The sequence below is a fragment of the Rhopalosiphum padi genome, chromosome 1, assembly GCF_020882245.1.
Source record: "Rhopalosiphum padi isolate XX-2018 chromosome 1, ASM2088224v1, whole genome shotgun sequence".
NCBI lineage: Eukaryota > Metazoa > Arthropoda > Insecta > Hemiptera > Aphididae > Rhopalosiphum > Rhopalosiphum padi.
This window is the reverse complement of record NC_083597.1, coordinates 46,942,649-46,964,998: the sequence shown is the minus strand read 5'-3', so window position 1 is coordinate 46,964,998 and position 22,350 is coordinate 46,942,649. Positions and strand designations below refer to the sequence as shown.

The 22,350-nt window shown below is 30.9% G+C and overlaps 1 protein-coding gene across 4 annotated transcripts in view; it reads right to left on the bottom strand.

Annotated features, from left to right (window-relative positions):
• Positions 1 to 1,368: 1,368 nt before the first annotated feature.
• Positions 1,369 to 22,350, bottom strand: part of LOC132918525 (insulin-like peptide receptor) — a 44,992-nt gene continuing 24,010 nt past the window's right edge. For all 4 annotated transcript variants that reach the window (XM_060979785.1, XM_060979787.1, XM_060979786.1 and 1 more), the window contains exons 2-7: positions 10,682 to 11,476; positions 10,059 to 10,601; positions 5,246 to 5,537; positions 2,632 to 5,169; positions 2,055 to 2,552; positions 1,369 to 1,971 (exon numbers count right to left, since the gene is read on the bottom strand). In XM_060979785.1, coding sequence (XP_060835768.1) covers positions 1,773 to 1,971; positions 2,055 to 2,552; positions 2,632 to 5,169; positions 5,246 to 5,537; positions 10,059 to 10,494 — 3,963 coding nt within the window. In that variant the 5' untranslated portion in view covers positions 10,495 to 10,601; positions 10,682 to 11,476 and the 3' untranslated portion in view covers positions 1,369 to 1,772. The remainder of the gene's footprint in view (positions 1,972 to 2,054; positions 2,553 to 2,631; positions 5,170 to 5,245; positions 5,538 to 10,058; positions 10,602 to 10,681; positions 11,477 to 22,350) is intronic.

Below are 22,350 nucleotides of genomic sequence, written 5' to 3'. Positions count from 1 at the left end.
GTTATTTCAATAATATATAATATAACATTACTATGAATATTGTGCCACAAATAACTACGTATCCGTGACCTATTTATTACAACATCGAGTAAACTACATAATAGGTATATGATTATAATACCTACCTATATATACCTAAAATATCAATACGTAATAGGTACAACATTTTTGTGTTTATTGATAATATCTATTTCAAAATATAATTATAGAAATGCTTTGACTTCATTTTTTTGAGTGTACAAGTCCTCTGTGTACCCACCTATTTATGCCAAAGTGACAATAACCAATGTACCAATTCACTCTACTTTCAGAATGAAATAGATTCTTCTTAACATAAAATTAACGTAAAAATGAATCAACACGTGCTGGTGTGACATCCTCCTAAAGATAATATTTTTATTTGTGTTAAACATTTATTATATTTTTTTTTTCATTTTATACATTTTTTTAATAATGTACATTATTCAAAGAGGAGAACAAAAGTAATAATAATTCAGTATTTCTCAAGGTAGTAACAAACCCAGATACAAAACAACTGTATGACCATGGTAAAAACCAATATTCTTGAGGTCATGTATTTTATTAGCTTTGAATTAATTTAAATAAAAAGTACAAAATTGAAATATTTATGAAATATCACAATATAATTTCATATTAAAAAAAAATATATATTTTTTTTCAATTTTAAATTGTTTACATTACACATACATTATTTATACATTACCATATCAAATAATACATTTGGCTAAAAAAAAAAAAAATAATTTTTCAGATTTATTTAGTTTAAAATTGTAAATTGTATAGTTTAATATATTTATCATATTTTTAAATTAAAACCGTTTAAACAGTGATCAGTAAAAAATGTAAATCAAATTTATCGGTTGAATTTTAATAATATTAAAATATTAGTTACTATATGCAATATGCAAATATCAAATAATTTTAATTACCTTACTGTTTTAAGAAAAAATATTATGATAACAAGTAAACATTTTGACAATGAGAGATCCAATTTCGGTAAATTTTTTAATTATAAGAACATCTTAGTAAACACATATGGAAAAGGATAATTTTACTAGAGGACAAATATCAAACGTTTATAAAAATTTACCTAAAATACAATTTTATAAATGTTTATCATTAACAATATTACAATTACATAATTAATATAACTGAATTTTCCTAAAAAGTGTGAGACAATATTAGTCTTATATTTTCATTGTATTTATTAATTGAGACTTTTATATTCCAAAAATATTTTCAAAAAATATACGCTCATGTAATATTAAATACTTTTTTGGAAATATTAGTTTGGCCAATATTAAAAAAAATATTTTAAACAGTAATCAGATAGTTCCAAAAAAGTAATTATATGGCAATATATATTTAATTTTTTTTAGTTTTATAATGACATGTAAAAATCTAAAATAAAATAAAATAATAATAAAATGAAAAAACAGACGGTGGAGAAACAAGATTTCCACACGCTGACTAGAAACTAGAACAATATGTTTATACATGTGAGGTGGTATGAAAAAAAAAATTATGTAATTTTAATTCTTAATAAAATTAGAACATAAACATCAAAATATTAAATTATATAAAAAAAAGTTAACAACGAAATAATAATAGTCTACAAAAACGGTTACCCAGATGACAAGTTTAGACCGCTTATACAATATTTATAAAGAAAACAAAAAAAAACACTTATTTTTTTAAATAGACTTTACTGGTAACGTTGATTTTCACTTAAATATTTTTGACCCTAAGATTTACATTGGCGATAAATGGCCATTACTCATTTTATTTTTGTCTACATGGAACGCACTATATACAGCAACAGTGTCACCGCCTTCGAAAGAAATACTTTCGTTATCTACATCTTCTTCGTACGTAGTACATGGTGACATCAGCGATTGATCAGCAGGTGATTCGTTGTGTAAACCACGTGTATGATAAAACGAAACTGATCTATAAACAAGAATTGAAAATATTGTAACAAATGATAAATTATATCATATTATTGGTTAGTAAATAATTTATAATAAATGAACCTGAAATCATCCTCCAGATAAACATCAAGTGTTTCAACTATTTTTAGGAACCTTGGTCGTTGAGAAGCAGTCCAATTCCAACATAGTCTAACGATACCAGCTAACACATCAGGACAAAATATCGGCAAGTTAAGTAAGTTGCCGTCAAGCACGTGCGCCATGACTTCATTGTTGCTCTTTTCTGAATAGGGTTGTGCTCCCAGCGTCATCATTTCCCAGATCACAACCCCGTAACTCCAGACATCTGATTGACTGGTAAATATACCTTCACTAAGGCTCTCGGGAGCCATCCACCGTATAGGCATTTCACCTTTATTTCCTTTACGATAATAGTCACCATTATATATTTGTCGACTCATACCGAAATCACCAATTTTCACTGTCATATCATTAGCCACCATACAATTTCGGGCTGCTAAATCACGATGAATAAATTTATTATATTCTAGGAATGCCATACCATCAGCTATTTGTGCAGCCATACGAATGATGGTATACCTGAAAAATAATCAAATAGTCATAAAAAAAAAGTGTTAATAAATGCTTACAGATCAAAAATAAATATTCAAGTCTTTACCTGTTGGGTGGAGGTGGATCATCGGAATTCTTGCACTTTACCAATACACTTTTCAAATCACCACGGCCCATGAGCTCCATTACCAGTAGTGGTGGATGGGTCTTAGTCACCACACCGAGCAATCTCACTATATGGTATGCTTCGCTGAACTTCTTCATTATGGCTGCTTCGTTTAAGAACTCTGCATGGTATCTCAAAAAGTTTGTCTTGCTTACAGACTTTACAGCACATGGTATAGAATCGGGCATTAGCAGACCTTCGTGAACTGTGCCAAATGTCCCCCTACCAAGTATTTTTTGTATAATCACATCCTCTCGAGGCAACTCAAATTCATCCTCAACATATATACCGACATAACCAGGATTATTGGCTAAATTAAACATAGTATTACGTTCCAAAATCTTACGACTAAAGTGTGTACGAATATAATATATAGTTAATACAATTAATATACAACCACAAATGAAAATAATGAGAATAAGGTTCCAACTATTAAATGAGTCTGGATATGGAAGATTAAACTCTTTCACAGTAGTGAATGGCCCAGGTTTGTACAAAGAAACAGCTTGGATTTTGTATTGGTAAACACCAGGCTGTAAGTTCTTGAAGACATATGATCGACCAGCATTTTCATACTCCTTCATAGTAATACACACAGAAACAAAATTAGGAGCATCCGAGCGCTTATATTCCAACTGGAAACTATGTAATATACTATTTATCAGAATTGGCGGCTCCCAAGATATAATGACAGTGTGATTGTTCACGACTTCATCTTGTACACTATCGCTATCAATAATATCTGCCTGCTTGTTTTCCAAAGTACGGAAAGATATCAATGTCTCTTGACTACAAGCATTGATATTACTCAGGTTTAATTCTTGTTTTACCACCTCTCTACAAACCAATATGGACAACAAATATTGACTATAATGCCTAAGGTTACTAAGATTAAACGATGTAACATTTTCATTTAATTGTATCTGGAAATAAGATGAGCTGCCATCTTTATGAGTGACATTGTTCACTATATTACTGACTGACCACATTTCTGTACAGTTTTCATTTATAATATTCGGAAAGATAGTGTCGTCGTTGTTTTGCATTGCCAAACATTTTGAATTAATAAATATATTGAGAATGTTACTACTGCACGATTCAAATGTGTATCTGTGATTGTTCAATGAAATCAAATCCAAGTCTATACCGTGTTCAAAAGTGTTGCATATATTGTTAACAATATTTTTTTGTGGCTCACACTGTTTTTCACATGTATCATCAGACGGTTTAACAATTGATTGGGAGGATTTGTGAGTTATGCCATTACCATTGATCGTTTTGTTTCTACAGTAGCTACGTTCATCCAAAATGGCTTGGTCGTCGGTTAAATGAATTCCCTTGATAATGTATTTGACTAATTTTCCATGGGGATGTGAAGGAGGTTTCCATGTGAGTTCTACTGCAGAACTGGACAATGGTTGAGCAGCAAAGTATTGGGGAGCGGACGGCTTTGATGGAAGTGTCTTACTACGAAAAATACTACTCATACTAGTCTTAGAAGAAATCGTGTAAGTCTTTACATAATAAATGTACTCCGTGTTAGGTTCTAAATTTGTAATGACATGGTAAATTTCAGTGTCGTTGAAAACTTTTTTTGAACTTATATCATCAATTTTCCAACTAGAATCTTCGCAATCGGTTGTTTCAATAGTTTCATTCCATTTGGATGCTTCGATAAAATATACAAGAAACCTTTCCAAATGATCTGCTTCCACGGGTTTGTGCATTTGTAACACAATGGACTGTGGTTCAATTTTAACGGTATCTACTTGTAAATTATAAACAGTACATGCGAACTGATCACCGTTAGATATGACTGACACTTCTATATCTGAGAATGCAGGCAGTGTAGACAAATTTCCAAATTTATATATTTCTGACATACATAGCTTTGGATTGTAATGGAAAGATACTGTGCCGTTCAATATCTTCACGGGACGCGTCTCGTTTTCACTGTTAGTCCAAAGTTTTTGTAGATTTTTATTGCCGCGTATCACCAAGGCCATTTTATTAACAGTATTTTCACCGCGTATTTCGTACAGACTTCGCAAGAAGTTCAAAGAGCTCAGCGAATACGACCGTATGATCTTCAACTGATCCAAAATTACTTCTACTTTGCCGATGTATTCTTCTAGTCGACGTTCCACATCCTCGCTTGTGCCATACTTGACTTCGATCTCCAGAGACTTGATTGTTGTACAGTTGGTGTGTAATCGGTATTCGTAGTTCTTCCTCAGCATGTCATCGCTGATCTTGAAACTATTACAGTTCCGCTGACAGTGTCCGTGTCTCGTTTTCGTGCACAGCGTACAATTTCTTTTGTCCGCTGTCACCTCGAATCCGTACGGACACTCGTCGCGACAAACGCGTTCGAACGGTATGTAGTGTGTGTTCAAATCGTCCGGCGTCGATTCCTCTCTGCTCACCGGTAGACTATGACACTCTTCTGCGGTCAAACATGACCTGATGTGACCGTACCTAAACACAAAAATAAAAAGATCAGTATTTTTTTTTTTTTTGTCAATACCGTTTTTTATTTGTGAACACCACTTACAGGCCGTATGGACATTCTCTGATGCATTCGCCTTTGTGCATGTAAGCGGTGCACGCAAAACAATGCTTGGCAGAGTGCGGTTCCTCACAACCGCCAGCGCACAATGGATGGCAACCGTTCAATCTCCCGTACTGACACCGGACGGGGTCGTGTGACCAGCACAGGTCTCCCGGGCAGCCAATATTAGAGCATCCGTTGCATTTTATAGGTTCGTCGTTGCTGATCACGTTAATGTCGTTGCTCACTCCATTGGCGATTTGGCCCCAATCGATTGTTGTCGCGTGACACAATTCTACAAAAATTAACACGATATATTATTTTAAAAAAAAGAAAACCAATTCCACTACAACCTACAAAAATACATCGGTAGTATTCACAGTCCAGATGTTTTAATTCGTTTTATCGCGGTAAACATAAATCAATTATCAATATACATTTTCAAATGTCTTAAATACACATAGACATCACCTATACATAGAAAAACGGATGAAATGTACAACGTGTATGGAGGCTGACTAATATTAAGTTTTTGAGTAAGTATGAGTAGGTAGGCGATTAAATTGTATTGATTGATTATTATTTGACAGACACTAAAAAATAAATATTTGATAAACTAATATAAAAATAACATTCTCGGCAATATAAATATTTCATTAGACATTCATTATTAAGCACGGAACCTTTTGTAACGCTTATACATAACACCCCCGAAATTTCGCATTTACATACTTGATTATTTACACAACTCATGGAAAAACATTTTAATTTTTTTTAAACCGTAGGCTAATTCTGTCGACATTGATTGACAGCCACAGCCAGCCCCGTAACAATGCTTCTTCAAAAATGTAATTTCTTCTGGTATCTTTTTAATTAATAAACGGTATTGCAGGACGAACCGTTATAAAAAAACTTAATTTCGATCGCATAATTTGCAGCGGTCCCCTTTGCGCCGCTATAGGTGCCAAAATCTAATACGGGAAGAACACGCTCTGAATCATTAAAACTAGCAGAATGAAACTTGGTAATCGAATTATGAGAACCGTACGCGTCATTTTTCGTGCTCGGCGAAGCAAAAGTTCACTACGACTATTAGAGTCTATTTATTAGATACTCTACAATATTGGACTGTACATTGCTTTACGCACGCGTGGATATAGGCCCGCCAGTCACACAATTATTATTGTTGTAGTTACGTTAGTAATGGACTGGTATTGTCGAAAATGTAATAATATATGTTTGCGATAAATGATAATTCCATCATAGACGGTGACAACGTCCAGCGTCCCCCGGACATTAGATTACATCGTGCGTACCGTGTTAATATTAACATTATACACATTTATCATCAAAAAATATATATTGTACGAGACCAATAATATTGTCACACGCGATATAATATTCGGTAACGTTTTGGTTTTGTTTATTAACAACAAGCCGACAAATATATAATAATAATATAATATGTGTAATATAATAATATTGTTTTTCGAACAGTTTCTACCCTTTCCAAAAACAAAAAAAAAATAATTACATTTGGATGTAGCCACGTAGATACATTAAAAATATTTAGGCAAACGCTAATTATAAGTATATAATGATATATATTGTTAAGTATTTTAAATTATGTGGAAGTACCTATTATATAATATGCATTAAAATAAAATACTAGTACATAAATTTGAAGGTTGGTTGCTCAAGACTAGTCAAGACATGCGCTCATTCAATAATCAAAACCGCAAACGTACGTTACTCTTGGTTTGTGTATTTTGATAAATATTTACATGAATGTATTATGTATTAATGTATAAATATTTGCCAATCGTGAGTGATTTGAGTTTGAAATTTTAACAATAGTAGGTATACGTACAAAAGCGTATATGTATATCGTATATGTATATTCGTAAATGTTATAATTTATAATACATATATATATATATATATATACGTATATACATATTATAATATACAATTGCAAAAAAATCAATACTATGTATACGCGTTTTTATTATAAAAACAATCAAAATATGTAATTTATTCAAAAAGAATAAATAAATTTAAAATGATTGAATAATTAAATAGTTTGATAAAAAATAAGTTTAAAACAAAATATCCTGACACAGGTAATTACTTGTCAGCCTATTATACTTTTGACAGTGATATAATATAGGGCCGCCTAGGTAGACAAATGATCCAGGATCCCCAAATTTAAAATAAATATATTTTATAATGATATTTTTGTATAAAATTTAAATTAACAAATTAAAAATATACATATTTTATAATGATATTTTTTTATAAAATTATAATTGCACATCTATTTTTAACACAATTTATTGAATACAGATTTATCTAATAACTATAGTTTTATGTGATAATCATTTATACACAGGTGTTTTAGTGTTTATTCAGATTACCTGTTATAATCATTTCTTTATCTTATCTGTGACGACTATACGACATTTAAGATTTCGACAATGTACATTAGTACTTACATTGCACTCATTACTTAGTGTGGCAGTACGGTAAGAATTAAAATCTACTATTTTATATATATTAACTATAAAGTTAGTAGATATTTTCATAATTTTGATCATCTTTAATTCAAATTTTATTTCGTAGTTTGCACAGGTTTAATGTTATAATATTTAACTCTTCTAACCAGAGTACATTTTCAAAACTGTAAATAATTAAGAACTTTTAGAAAACTACCATGGTCAAAGAACGTCTTCAATGCTTAGGTCTTATATGCAGAAAAATATTTTAGTCAAAAACTTAACTTCAATAATTCAATGAATAAATAATTAATTTAATAAATGATCAGTTTACATAATTAAAGTCAAGAAAAAGTTAATGTAATTTATTTCAAATAGTTTTGTCCGTCTTATCCGTTTTGATTTTTTTTTTTTATATAATTATTGTCAAATTGTTCAATAACTAATTATTTTTATAATACTTTATAAATATGTTAGTGAACCTTAATACGTCTTTATACTTCAGTTTTGTACAATTTCCAATTTATTGATTTTTCATTTTAACAATTTGTTTATTTTCAGCTTAAAATGGTAAATATTTTGTTTGTTGATAAATTTTTAGATTATGTACAATATTAGTAGAAACCGCTAATGATTTCAATTGATGAACAAATAGCATATCGACACTATACGGACCGAAGTGTGGAAAAAACCTAAAATGTTATAAATTTGAACCACATGTGGTTTAAGACTAAAAATAAGGTAAAATTATTTATAATCAAAATGATAATTATATTTGCGACAATACGTTTGATTTAGTCAGATCATATTTGGAATTTAATGAAAAAAATAAATTAATTAAAAAAACTTAAAAATTGCAAAGATTGTAAATACCCAATGGATAAATTATTAAAAAAAACCCGTGTAGCAACGTCATAAATAAAATCATCTTCTTTACATTTTGTATCCAGTAAGTTTACTCTAATTATAACTTAAAACCCACAATGATGGAAATACAGAAAGGATTATTCTTCTATATTGCTCGTTCAGAGAGACTGAGACGACATGTGAAATGAAATGAAACGAAAGACAATTTATTGCTTCATTAACATAAGAATAAATGTCATTATAATATGTGCAGATGTATTAATGATAAAGATACAGAAGCCATATTTTATGTTATTTTATTTTTGGAGCCCACAAAGTTGATTTTAAAAAACTAATTGGTATTTGAATATAATTTCCAATTTTTAAATAAAAATTTTATCGATTGTATACTGTCAATAGCAGTAATATTCAAATGCGGACCTTAGTTTCACAAACGAATAAAGATTTTTTTAAATTAAGTTTAATCATTATTTTTTATTATTACCTATAATCAATGATCATTGAGAATCCATTATAAAAACCGGATCAGTGTCAGAGATAATCCTGTCATAATTTCTCCAACCGGTGAGTAGGAACCAATATTCAATCGCGAGGGGGAGTCGCTCTAACTTAAATTCGAAGTGGATACATATTGAAAATCAGCTATGACAAACTATTTATTAAGTGTTACTCTAATAATACTATAAATAATGATATTCGCATAATGGAGGAGTGCGTGTAACGAGTGTTCAACAATAGGCACCCTAAGTTCTTAGAAAAAATACTTCAAATTCCCCTATTCCATTATGTCACCCATCAGTAATCACTATTATAAATGGTGGTCGGGTGACGTTGGGTTCTTGATACATTAAAAAATAAAACAAAAATTGTAATTAGACTTCGAATAATGACACATAACATATACGATCGTCGTAGCATCCATGTGACAATAGCGTGGCCACTGTATATATATATATATATATAAACCTACAATCGTGCAGCTTATCGTGATTTATGCCGGGTAATTCATTTAATGTAAGACACTCATTATTTCAAAAACTACTAAGATATTTTGGACGAGCGCAGTTTATTTAAAGTTTAGCAGAGCGAAGTAAAGTGGTACTAGGGTATCTCGCAACAAGTCGGTCCACAACTCCGCTCATCAAAACTTTAATAATTACTAATAAACTACTTGTCTGAAATTTGTTTTTTACATATCACATTCTATTTGGAACATGAAATAAACAATGTATTTTATCATTCAAGACAGTAAATAACTTATGAAATAAATTATAACGATAAAAAATTATGAAAATACATTTTTTTCCCCCCAAAATTGTTGTTTTGTAACGACTATAAAGTTAACTGTGTAAAGGAAGTATTTTCAAAAACGTTTGTGTTTTCTGAAATAATTAGTTTTTCACGTCATTAGTTAAATGGATTACACTGTATAAATGGGCATCGCCGTGACTCACTAGGGTTTTTCGAAATGATCACGGAACCCCGTGTGATGTTGGTCAAGCTGTACAGTCCGATCTCCCTGAGATCGAGGTTGTCGTGGATCATGAGCGCCAGTCCCGGAAAATGAGGGCTGTGCGTGCCACGGATCAGCATCAGGTTCGGGAACAGCTTTCCCAGGTTGTACAGGCCGGCCACGCGGTACACGACCAGGTACTGAGTGATCTCGCGCAACAGCGGGAAGCTGATGTCGAAGTCAGACGGTTTGGTGGCATCGAGCAGCACGATCTGCACGGAACCCTGGACGATGGTGCAGTTGTGCAACGCGGACAGGCGGTCGCCGCTGTTGCGCACGTCGATGCTGCCGCACACCTTTTCCTCGACGGCCGCGGTCGCGACGGACAGCGACCACAGCCAGACGAACGCGATCCACCACCCGTTCATGGACGGCATTTTTTGAGCAAAGGTCGTTTGTACTTCATCTGTCAGTCAAAATGCGAGTGTGACAATTATTAAGAGCGTCGAGCACCACGAGTTGCGTCTTGCAGACCTTTGTTTATCTGTTGGGTACACGTCGGCAACGTTAAAACAACAACGACAACAATATAATATTATAATATTATAATAATAACGTGCCCACCTGAATAATTACTGATAGGTAGGAAGAATATTAGGTACTTTGTTAGTTATCTTACGAAACGCAACGAAAACGAACGGATTCGACCGAATGACGTGTACGTGATATCGTAATAAAAATATTGTAATACGAAAACAATAATATTATTTTCCGTGTGAACTACCGCGCGGCCGGATCACGCGTCACATGGCGCGCACGCAGCGGCTGCGGCGCGGATCATCGCGAACCGAGGAGAACGCGTGGCGCTGCACTCCTCCGACGACACTCGACTGCGACGTTTGCTACTGCTGTGGCGGCGGTGCCGGCAGTGGCGATGACGACGTTCGTTGTGACGACAGCGGCGGTGGTGGCGGCGGCGGCGGCGGCGGTGGCGTACATCTTGTTGCGCGCCGCGTCACGGGGGGAATCGTAGCGCCCGCACGCGATTCTCCAGCGGCAGTGGGCGACGCCGCCCGAAAAATACAAACGCCGAACCGACCGGACCGCTGGGTGGTGGTGGGATGGATGGCTGTGTAATGGTTCGGTGAAGAAGGCGGGGGGTGTCGTCGGAAACAGAAATAAATGAAATAACGTTCTGCTCTCGCGACGACGATCGGTATAAATATTATTTAAAACATAACAGGAATTATAATAATTTATTGTCGAACAACGCGACTGGAGCCTTTTGCGTTATCTTTTTCGCCGACTTTTGAGTTGTTGAATCACGATCACTCGGTCTGGATTGATGATTTGACTACAGCGTCGTCCGACGACGATGACGGCGGCGGCGAACGGAGAAACCGTGACATTTTCCTCGTCCTGTGGAAAATGAAACAATATTAGTCGCTTATTTATTAAATACTAAATATCAATATATTATACAAATCATAGAAAGTTTTCGTGTCGTTTCCCGGACATCGATGTGCGCATACAGTAAAGTAATACGCGCTCGATATAATTTATAAGGTTGTTGATCCACGAGTAATATTAATTTACTTAATAACAACGTAACGATGAACGTGAAGTAGAGGCGGACACGTGTTCGACGGCTCGTGGGGTGCGTGTTTGCGCGCGCGCCGGGGGGAAGGGTTATTACGTATTGATGCGGGAGGGGTTGATTTCCTGCAGATCCCCGGGAACAGCTCGAAATTCGTCGAGACTTTCATCGCTCGTAGGGTGACTATAAAACGAGAAATATTATTTTAATGAACTCGAAACTGTTAATTTATTAATTGGTAACCAGATAATATTGTTTTCGATTTCACGCATAAATGCTATTTTATTTGCGACACAATAACGCTTTTACGAGTATACTGCAATCACATTTTGTACTGATATTCATCATAATAGAGCTTAACCCGAGTTTATTAAAAATTTCACATGACAAAAGAAATAATTTCACAAACCATTTTTATTTTTTTTGTAAATGGGATTAAGAGAGTTGACTGATCCCCAGCAAAATATTAAACGAGCCCTCATAATCATAAAAAGAAACTTATTATTAGGCGTTTGCTAGTGTTAGCCTAATATAATTTATACTAACAATTCAGTAATTCATACGTCAATTGAAAATCCTGCTTTAAAATATGAAATCAAGAAAAGGGGAAAGAAGGCTCTGCTGTTTAGTTGTAAGTATCAACTGCACCTACCTCGTTATTGGCCAAGTAGATACAGGCGTTTGCTAGTGTTAACCTAATATGATTTATACCCAACAATTCAGTATTCATATGTAAATTACGAAAATCCTGCTTTAAAATATGAAATCAAGAAAAAGGGAAAAAAGGCTCTGCTGTTTAGTTATAGGTACCAACTGCGCCTACCTCGTTATTGACCAAATAGATAAAGGTAGTATGTGTTAAATTTTATAATTCAATGATAAATCTTTGTATACGAAAAACGATTCTGAGCGAAGACATCATATTGATTTACATTATACTTACTAATGATTAGTAACTATATTTCATGATATGTATATATTTTTATTTTTTGCTATAATTAAAGTAATTAATTTTACTATAAGTATTTTATAATAAGTTTATTTAATTTTCGATGAAAACATTGCATTTATTATATTATAATTTATTAATATTTTATCATTACAATAATATATAATATAGTACTTAGAGTATTGTTATTAACTTTTAAATCAATACCTCCTTACCATAGAACAGTGATAGATAGTTCGTGTTATAAATACTAAATTAACTATACTCAATAGACAATTAATCTAAAGTTTTTTTAAATTTTATTGTATATATACAATATATTATAATAATATACGTAAAAGTTTCAAGTTCCTACGAAAAATATTTTTAAATTACAACAACTAATATCATTATTCAAACCTTAGCTATAAAAATTGAAAATTTTATAATGTTTTAACTACAAAATAATTTACAGTTTTGACGAATTTTGTCAACATGACAACATTATTTAACTTCAATTGCTTGTAAAAATAAATCGTGCCTGTGTATCTTTAATATTATTAAATAACTTTAAAGCAAAACTTATGAGGAAGCTCGTATTAAATCTTCAAGCTTTTGTTAAAAAAATATTATTGACATTTATAGAAAAAAATACAAATTTCAAACTTCTATAAAATAAAGCTTAATTAATATAATACTATATATACACGTTTGATGGAAATTTCAAGTAACTATAAAACCGTTTTGAATTACAACAAAATAAGGAAATCGATTTAGTCAAAAATTGGTTTTGTGTGAAAATTCCCATTTTTCCTAGAAAGTACTTGAAATATTTTACTATTAACTTCCTAAAGTACCAATTAGTTTTATTTTTCTATCAGAAAAGATATTGAAGCTGAAAATCTTAGTATTTCGAGTGCTCCAAAAGGTGATGACTGACGATACACACACACACACACATACTTAAACAAAACTCACAGAATTGTAAGATTTATTGATTCATTGCTCTAATCAGAATTTAAAACATTGGTTGTGTTCAAAAAATCAATAACCACGAGGACTACAACTTTATTTGTTATGGTTTAAATGTTACTGTCAATTACAAATATAATTCAAACAATATTTTAAGAACAAATATCAAAAGAAGAGAAATCGCCTGTATGTTCGGACATTGTAACATATTATTATAAAGTCGTTCCACGGAAACAATTGAAATATACGACATCACGTACGACACACACCATTTTAGTGGCCTCCGGGACATCACAGATTTACATAATTTTCAAATAAAAATGATTAGAAACGATCCAAAACGTATGGGACATAATATCATACTATTCATACTACCCAGTACCCGTATATAATGTGAGCGTGTGCGTGCGTGCGTATACACAAGACAGTAAATACGTCTAACAACAGAATTGTATATAGTTTTTGAAACGTCAGAGTTACTATAACGAAAACACGACATAATATGTAACATACGTGGAAAACAATAATATTATAAGCTGCGCAATTACTAATCAATTGACACCACGTCGTTCCTTTGCATGACTATGTAAATAAAATGCAATCCAGACAACATATGTTATTACATTCGTAAACACGAGTACTGTGACGAAATTTCCAGGAAAGGGTAACAGAAAAATAGCATACCTATAAATGTATTATTGTCCAAGTCACATTTTTTAATTTTATCAAACATTCATAACTGAGCACTTATACATTAAAATGGATATTGTTCCAAAAATGTCGTTGTATAATAATCGAATAAAATAATCTACAAGGAGCGTCCCTTAAAAATGTTGTTTCACTACTCATATTTATACTTTCATTTTGAAATTAAATCTAAGAAAATCGGTAGGTATAATAAAAAAAAATAAAAAGATAATTGATAAATAAAAATGAGGAGTACAATGAGTGCATATTCCTAATTACATATAGTTGAATGAATCACTTTGTATGTATCGAGTACCTATAATATGTCTAGTAGTTTAATTACTATTAGTAAAAAATATATAACGTATTATTCAATTATGTCTGAATTATGACAGGTAAAGTGTATACAATGAGCAGTGTTTTTGACATGTCTTTGCCGCCGTTAACTGTACCACTGCAAAACGCTGACCTATTCACAAACAACAATCGACCGTGATCAGTGCACATAATTTTATTGTGTGTGGTTGTGGGACACACCGCAGCCACTATATATCAGCACTCAGCATATTATATCATCAGTTCATCACAATAATCAAGACCCGCCAAGATTTGAAAAACACCGTCACAACAACTTGATTTGACAACAATATAGTAAAATTGTACACCCGGTTTTGTCTACTATGCGGATAAATGATAATATATAATAATATAATACCGGGCCACGTGTATATACAATGACTAAATATTTTATTGTAAACATTAAAGTCCTATAATAGCCCTGTGGCAGGCCTCTGTCCCTGGAGTGTTTATATCGATATGCTTTCGCGCTGTAGAATGTAATATTATAATGTAATATTTTCTCGAAGAGTCGACGGTTTCTATGTACAACTTGTCTTTGTAATGAAATCACCATAGTGTTCCTTTGTCCGAATTCATTTGACAAAAATACAATTTTAGCACAGTATACAAATAATATATTATATTTGTTGTACATTTTTTTGTCTTATACTGAAAAATAATACAGCGAATTCATACTGAAAACTGCTCAGTTTTTGCACTTTATTCAAACATATTTTTTTTTTTTAAAAGTCGATCAATTTCCGAATTGTTAAATGACGAATATTTTTTAGAATTGAAAATAAAGTTATTTTTTTGCCTCAACAGAATTATTTGTGCATAATATATAGGTATACTGTACGGATTTTTCCAAGAAACCAATAAAAATAGAGTGGGAATTCACAATGTAAATTATTTCTTTGTTTTTTCATTTAATAAAAATAAATAAATATTCGAGAATAAATTACGTTAAAAAATAATAAAATGCAGTGCTATAGCCGTTATAGATTGAATAGATTTTTTGAAACCTAATTTACCGACACAAACCCTTTTTTAAATATTAGCCATTAGGTGTAATAGATTGACTAAGTATCCTGAATTTTCAGAAAAAGAAACCACAGTTTCAAAACATTATGATTGAAATTAAGTTTTATGGACATAATAAAAACATAAAAACAACGTTATCTCAAAAACTTTTTTTTAATATTCAGGTTTTCAAGAGTTATTAACTGTTAAAAAATTAAATAATTAGTAGCTTTCTTGAAAATTGTTTACATTAAAAAAGAATAAGCTCCCGTGCAATACACTAACCGACTATAACAATGTCGTCATTAATAATCATTTTTATAATCGCAAGTTAGCCGTGATCTCGTGGAAGTGCAGAGAGCCACCGTGTTTTCATTAAGTTTTGACAGCGTATACAATATAATGTGTAAGTGTATATGTATATAAGAAAAACGTTATTTTCGCCCTTCTAAAATAATAGTTTGCGTTAACGTTTTACCGTGGCACTATTTCACGTCGACTGAACAAGCCACAAATAACGACTACAATTATCCGAGATGTAACGACAATCTACGCAATGTAAAGACATTATATACTACCTCGAATCACATATAACATTATCTCTTTCTCGGCCAACTCCATCACAACTCAGTGCGCAATTACCAGCGGTCACTATCGTAATCGACAAATCGAGAAAATTAAATGTTATCGCAGTATGACATTTACAAAACACGCTATACAAATTGTTTTATTATCGTCCACAAAAATCGGAAACGTATACATACCTACATCGAGAATTACCTATGTGATATAATAACTCGCGATCGGAAAACTCTTCGCGCCGGCGTTATATAAGTAATAATGTTTTGCGGTGTATCTCACAAAGTCAAATAGGTGATTTATAGATAATATTTCTATTATATTACTTCTATATAATGTACAATAGATGAATTATATATGATTTTGTTTTCCAAACACGAAGCTTTTATCAACAACAATCACGAAGCCTCGAGCAAAGTTCCTGCCCACACGCCCCTTTTTACCAACATTGAATTCCGTATTTATGTAATATATAATATAACAACGGGTTGACTGTGCCCTGAATAAAAAATGTAGTGAAATATTTAAATTTTAAACAAACAAAAAACATTTAAATGATGTAAATTTAAATATATTTTAATCTCATAATATGGTATACGAGGAAATGGCATCAAACACGTTATGCTTTGCATCAGCAACGTGTGAACTGAATTATAAATGCAAGTGCAGATTCTAATTTGTACAAATCACCCAAAACTTACACAATTGTTAAACAAATTAACAAACATCAACTATTATGGTGACGTTTATTGTGTTTACATATTATACCTGTACACAGAAAGGGGTTTAGTTTCAAATTTTACATCGACATCTTGATGTACAGATATAAACCAAATCATTTAGTTCATTATCACTAACAGTTATCAACAATAAATACAACGAATCTCGAAATGGGTATTTCATATGAAATTATTATAATATTAAACACTAAAATTGTATTTTTTGTTGAGAAATACTCCACAAATTATAATAATAAACAGCTAATTGAAAGTTTCCATCTACTAAGAAAAATTAAATTTATTTGGTTTCCTTGTATAATAGACACCTATTAAAAATGTTTAACAATGACATAAAAAAAACTGTACTGTTAATGTGTATAAATTCAGCGATGTTAATTTAAAAAAAACTTGTATAGACAAGTAACATTTATATGGAACTGGACTAGTCATAAGAATAATTATTTTAAGTGCCTTATACTTCACAGCACCCTGAACAAAAAAAAAATTAAACAGATAGAACAGCTTATATACTATATAAATATTTTTTTTTAGCAAACAACGAAGAACTCAATTAATATATCATATGCAATATTAACGAATATTCAATATAAAAAAAAGACTACATTATTAAAATTTAGCAATTCAATTAAGAGGCAAAAATTAAATGAACAGATTTTTTTTTTAGATATGCTTACAAGCAATTGCCAACGTTGATTAAAAATAATAAAAATTCATTATCAATTTTTTATAATAACATTAAATAATCAACTGAAAATTGAAACAATAATTTATTGATATTATTCTCGCAACAGTATGACCGTTATTCTAGACCTTAAAACAATGATTTATACTATTTTTTGATGTAGGCTTTGAAGCGTATCGTTGATTTCATTGGAATAAATGCACCAAACAAACGATTAACATTTATTCAAACAGAACAGAAACACAATAGTATCAAATATAAAATCAAATGAGGTTTAGTAGTAACGATATCAATGTAGGTCCACTGTTATCGGTACTCCGAGATAGTGTAGATAAAACACTGAGCACGTCGTATTTAATAACGTTATTAATATGCTAATAACGAAATCGGAACGCATAAAAAATTCACATTTCAACGTTGTTATAACTTCGATACCTACGCACGAAGCCTTAACCAGACTCGAATTTTAAACATATGAATTTGAAATTTTAACAACGTTATTATTATGTACAGTATTACAAAAATGCAATTCAAGAAATAATATCTAATAAGTTTATTTCTGTCTCATCATCGACCACGACCGTTTACCCTTCAGTAGCGACGCCAACACTGAAACGAAACACACATGTCCATTATACCTATACGAGGCTTTACGAATACTCCCTACCCCACCAACCGTACCACCTGGAACATATTGGAAATTCATCCGCACATCACAAATATACACGTCTGGCTACCTCGCAAATAGAATAGGATTGATTCTAATCCCGTGTTTAAACTTTCAGAGCTTATCCGATTCGCGGTGCACTAATGCGGCACGTGCATTAAATGTACGTTGTTGTTTACGCCACAGTTGAATTTCGATTATTCACAATTCACAAAATTAATTAACACAATAAAATAAAGTTTACGGTGTTCTAAATATACGAAAAAAGATATCGTTTTATCTACTCTGTATAAGATAATGAACATGTATTTCCTTGTTAGTACCTCTAAAAGGTATCTATATAGAACATTATAAATTATGTTTTTATTCTGTGCTTTTTATTAAAAATTATAAATTATAAATGAAACAATAACACCATTTTGTAGTTTTAGCTTACACATTTGGCTGCACTTACTTATAAGCTCCACCCTGTATTTTTATAGTGAAAATATTTTTTTTATTTATGATAGCGCAAATACTTGAGCAAACAAAACGTGTTTACTCTGTTTTAAATGTAATACGTGACGTCTTTATAGTCTATACTCTATATAGTAATATAGTATGAACAGTATAGAACTATAATATGAAAGTGAGTCAACATTAAAATAACAGATAACGCATTATTATTATCATTATTATTTTTATAATTATTATCTATTTTATAATAATATAAGATCATAAAATTATTGTATTACGAGATATCCTAGGCTGTTCCGTAATTTTAAATTCTAAACGAAGTTAAAAATGTATAGGTTCTATCAATGTTTTATTTTGTTGTATTTAAAATAAAACAAGGTATGAATTGTAGTATAACAATAGAAATATAGCTTATAAAATTAAAACAAACAGTATGCCAATAAATATTATGTTGGATAAAAACAGAAAAAAGAATTGCCCTTGTGTATAAGACCCATTCATCTGACTAATAGGTCGTTAACAAGGTAGTTTGTGCAGTAAAAGAGAATAACAAAAGTCAAAAGGAGAAAAATTAAGCGTACGGTGCGCAGGAATTCTGAAATGATTTTCAAGAAAAGAAAAGGTGTCGATTCTGTCATCAGTTTATATGGAGAAAGAATAATAGGTCACACTAAGGAGATGACGGTCGGGGCGGAGTTGAATGATTGAGTGCCAAAAACACCAGGGAATATGGGGTGAGGTGATAATGGTTAACTTGAAATCAGCAAAAGCGAAAACTTAAGCTGAACGCGACCGATTTGTTGTCAAAGGCAGATGTGTACAAATTCTAGACAACCAACCAGTATCAAGAATTGGCCAAATAAGAATAATAATACAAGGATTTTAATGAGGCAGCAAGCTTATATTTAACAGCAACCCTTTTTGAAAGCCTAACACCGCCTTGAACGCTTTACAGGAAATAAATGTAAGGGTGTTGGTTTTAGGATTAAGAGAAAGGAAAAAACGGGAGATGTCGGGACACTATGTTAACGGAAATGAGAACAAAGCCATTTGTGGAATATATTTAGCAGGTAGACGTTCGAACCCCTTGAAAACACTACAGACTTACACGGTCCAATATTAGAACTAGAACCAAGAAATTTGCACAAAATAACAATGTAATCAAGATCGTTTTGAAGGTGGTAGCAATTCTCAATCAATGCATCTGATTATAAAACATTAATTAATATATTAATACATACATTTTCGTCAAAACATAGGCACAATTTTCTTTTGCAATAATTTTAATTTCAAATGTTGATAAAATGGAGTATTGAAATGAAATGTAAAATAACGATTTTTCTTGTTACAATTTTTAATTAGGTAGAAAATTAAACAAAAAAAAAGTTAAACTTAAAGCATTCTACTATTGCTAAAAATTATAATTTTTATACACAGTACAATTTTTTTTTAAATACTGAAAAATATTTTCATGCTTGGATAAAAAGCTTAAAAATATAGAAAAATGATCTTCGTAAGTTGTTCTTACAGCAATTTTAATCTAACAAAAATACGTATACTCAAATTCAGTCATGTTTGTGTCAAATGTTTTAAGTTTAAAATTTAATTTAATTTATATTTTATATATAATAAATTATGCGCCATCGTTTTTCATAGTCATTTGGAAATTTAGTATTTTAAACTTACAGTAGAACATTAAAATAAATTAATACATCTATCACGAGAGACTTAGAATATAAAACTAGTAAATTAGTTTAAATAATCATAATTAGTGTGAAAGAACACGATACACATTATGTCGATACAATCCTAAGAATAATTGATAATGATCTCAATTTTTTTTGTAACGAGAACCTGTTGAACACCTGTAGGGTATTAAAATATAATATTCGTAAACTGTACTGTACTCCTAAAACGGTTACTATAAACTAGATTATAAAATAGACCAATTCAAACACGTTCTTGTATTATAATAATAATGAATTCATAGTTATAATTGTGTTATTTACTTACGCTATGGTATGCGCCAAAAATTATAATACAATAATTAATATTCATTAAATATTAATATATTACACGTCGTAAAACAACCAACTTTGATTGGTATTTCCACAACCTACTACGAAAATAATAATATTATCATCCAACATACATTATAACCTCTACATTGGCTATTCTGTAACGCCCTACCTTATTAGTTAATTAATTTAGATTTACAAATTCAAAAATTGAGTTAATAAAATATAATAATATATAACCAAATTACAAGTGTTATAATTCAACTTGTCCAAAACCAAATAATCGATTTAAATGAAAGGGGCCAAATGTATGAACAATATGTGTACTACATTCACCGCAAAGTTAAGTTAAAGAGGGTGGAAACACTGGAAACATTAAGAAATCAGCAATATAGCAATATCTCGCACTTATAAACAGCGGGAAACTTTGAACCCCTATACAACACCAACTCGTAGTAGGGTAGAAAATCGAATTCTACTGCAGCGACTCAACTTCAGCATCTCTAAATTTATCAATTTCAAGAGTTAATCGTTAAAATATAAATATTTGCTTACATCAGGGACGTGCACAGAGGGGTGTTTTGGGTGTTCAAACACCCCCCGAAATACTTGGGTTTTTGCATGGTTATTTACTTATTCAATTTTAATATTAATTTTGTTAGATTAATGTTTGTATCTAAAAAAAGTATTTTTAGTATACCTAATTTTCATAAAAATTTTTGGTATATTTATTAAAAAAAGTTCTACTTTTTAATAACTAATTTTCAAAAACACCCTCCAAAACTTTTTTCTGTGTACGTCCCTGGCTTACATAATAGACTATTTTAAATATATTTATGGCGTGATGATATACACTATGGATCGATAAGTAGGTATGAAAATAGTAAATTAATGTATCACTTAATAAAGTAAACATTTAACTTTAAATTACTTAATAACTCCTTCTATATTATACTGAGCGGAGCGATGAATGTATTGGTTTTACAATAATGTGTTTTTCTTGTCTGTCATCAAATTTTGGGACAGTAAAAATACTTTGATTTTCAAAAATGAAGGTAGCATATTGGATCTATAGTTAGTACTTAGGAAGGGTAAAATTAACAAACTCGGTAATTTTTTTATAATTGGAAAAATGGGAATTTTATGCAAATCCTTTTTTCGAAAAATTATTATACTCGTACTATATTTTCAAGAACTTTGACCTAGCGAATATTTTTTTATTGACATTTTAATTTCTAATACTTAACATCACTTAAAAATTATTGTAATGTTTTGAAAATGTTATCATTAATAAAAAATAATCATAATTATGATATTATAATTATTACTATAACAATATTAATTATTTTATTTTAATTTAAAAATAGTATTCATGGAAACTATACTTTTACAAAAATTATATTATTATGAACTTCACCATAAGAAATAACATTTTCATCTATTTTTGCTGGTTTATGGTATTTAGATAAAGATATGTTATTACAATTTTGAGAGTTATATAAATTTATATAATATGATATAAATATAATTAATTATAATAAATTAAATACTAATAATATAATAAATGCAATATTTTCGGGAAATTTTATATTAACCTACCGTAAT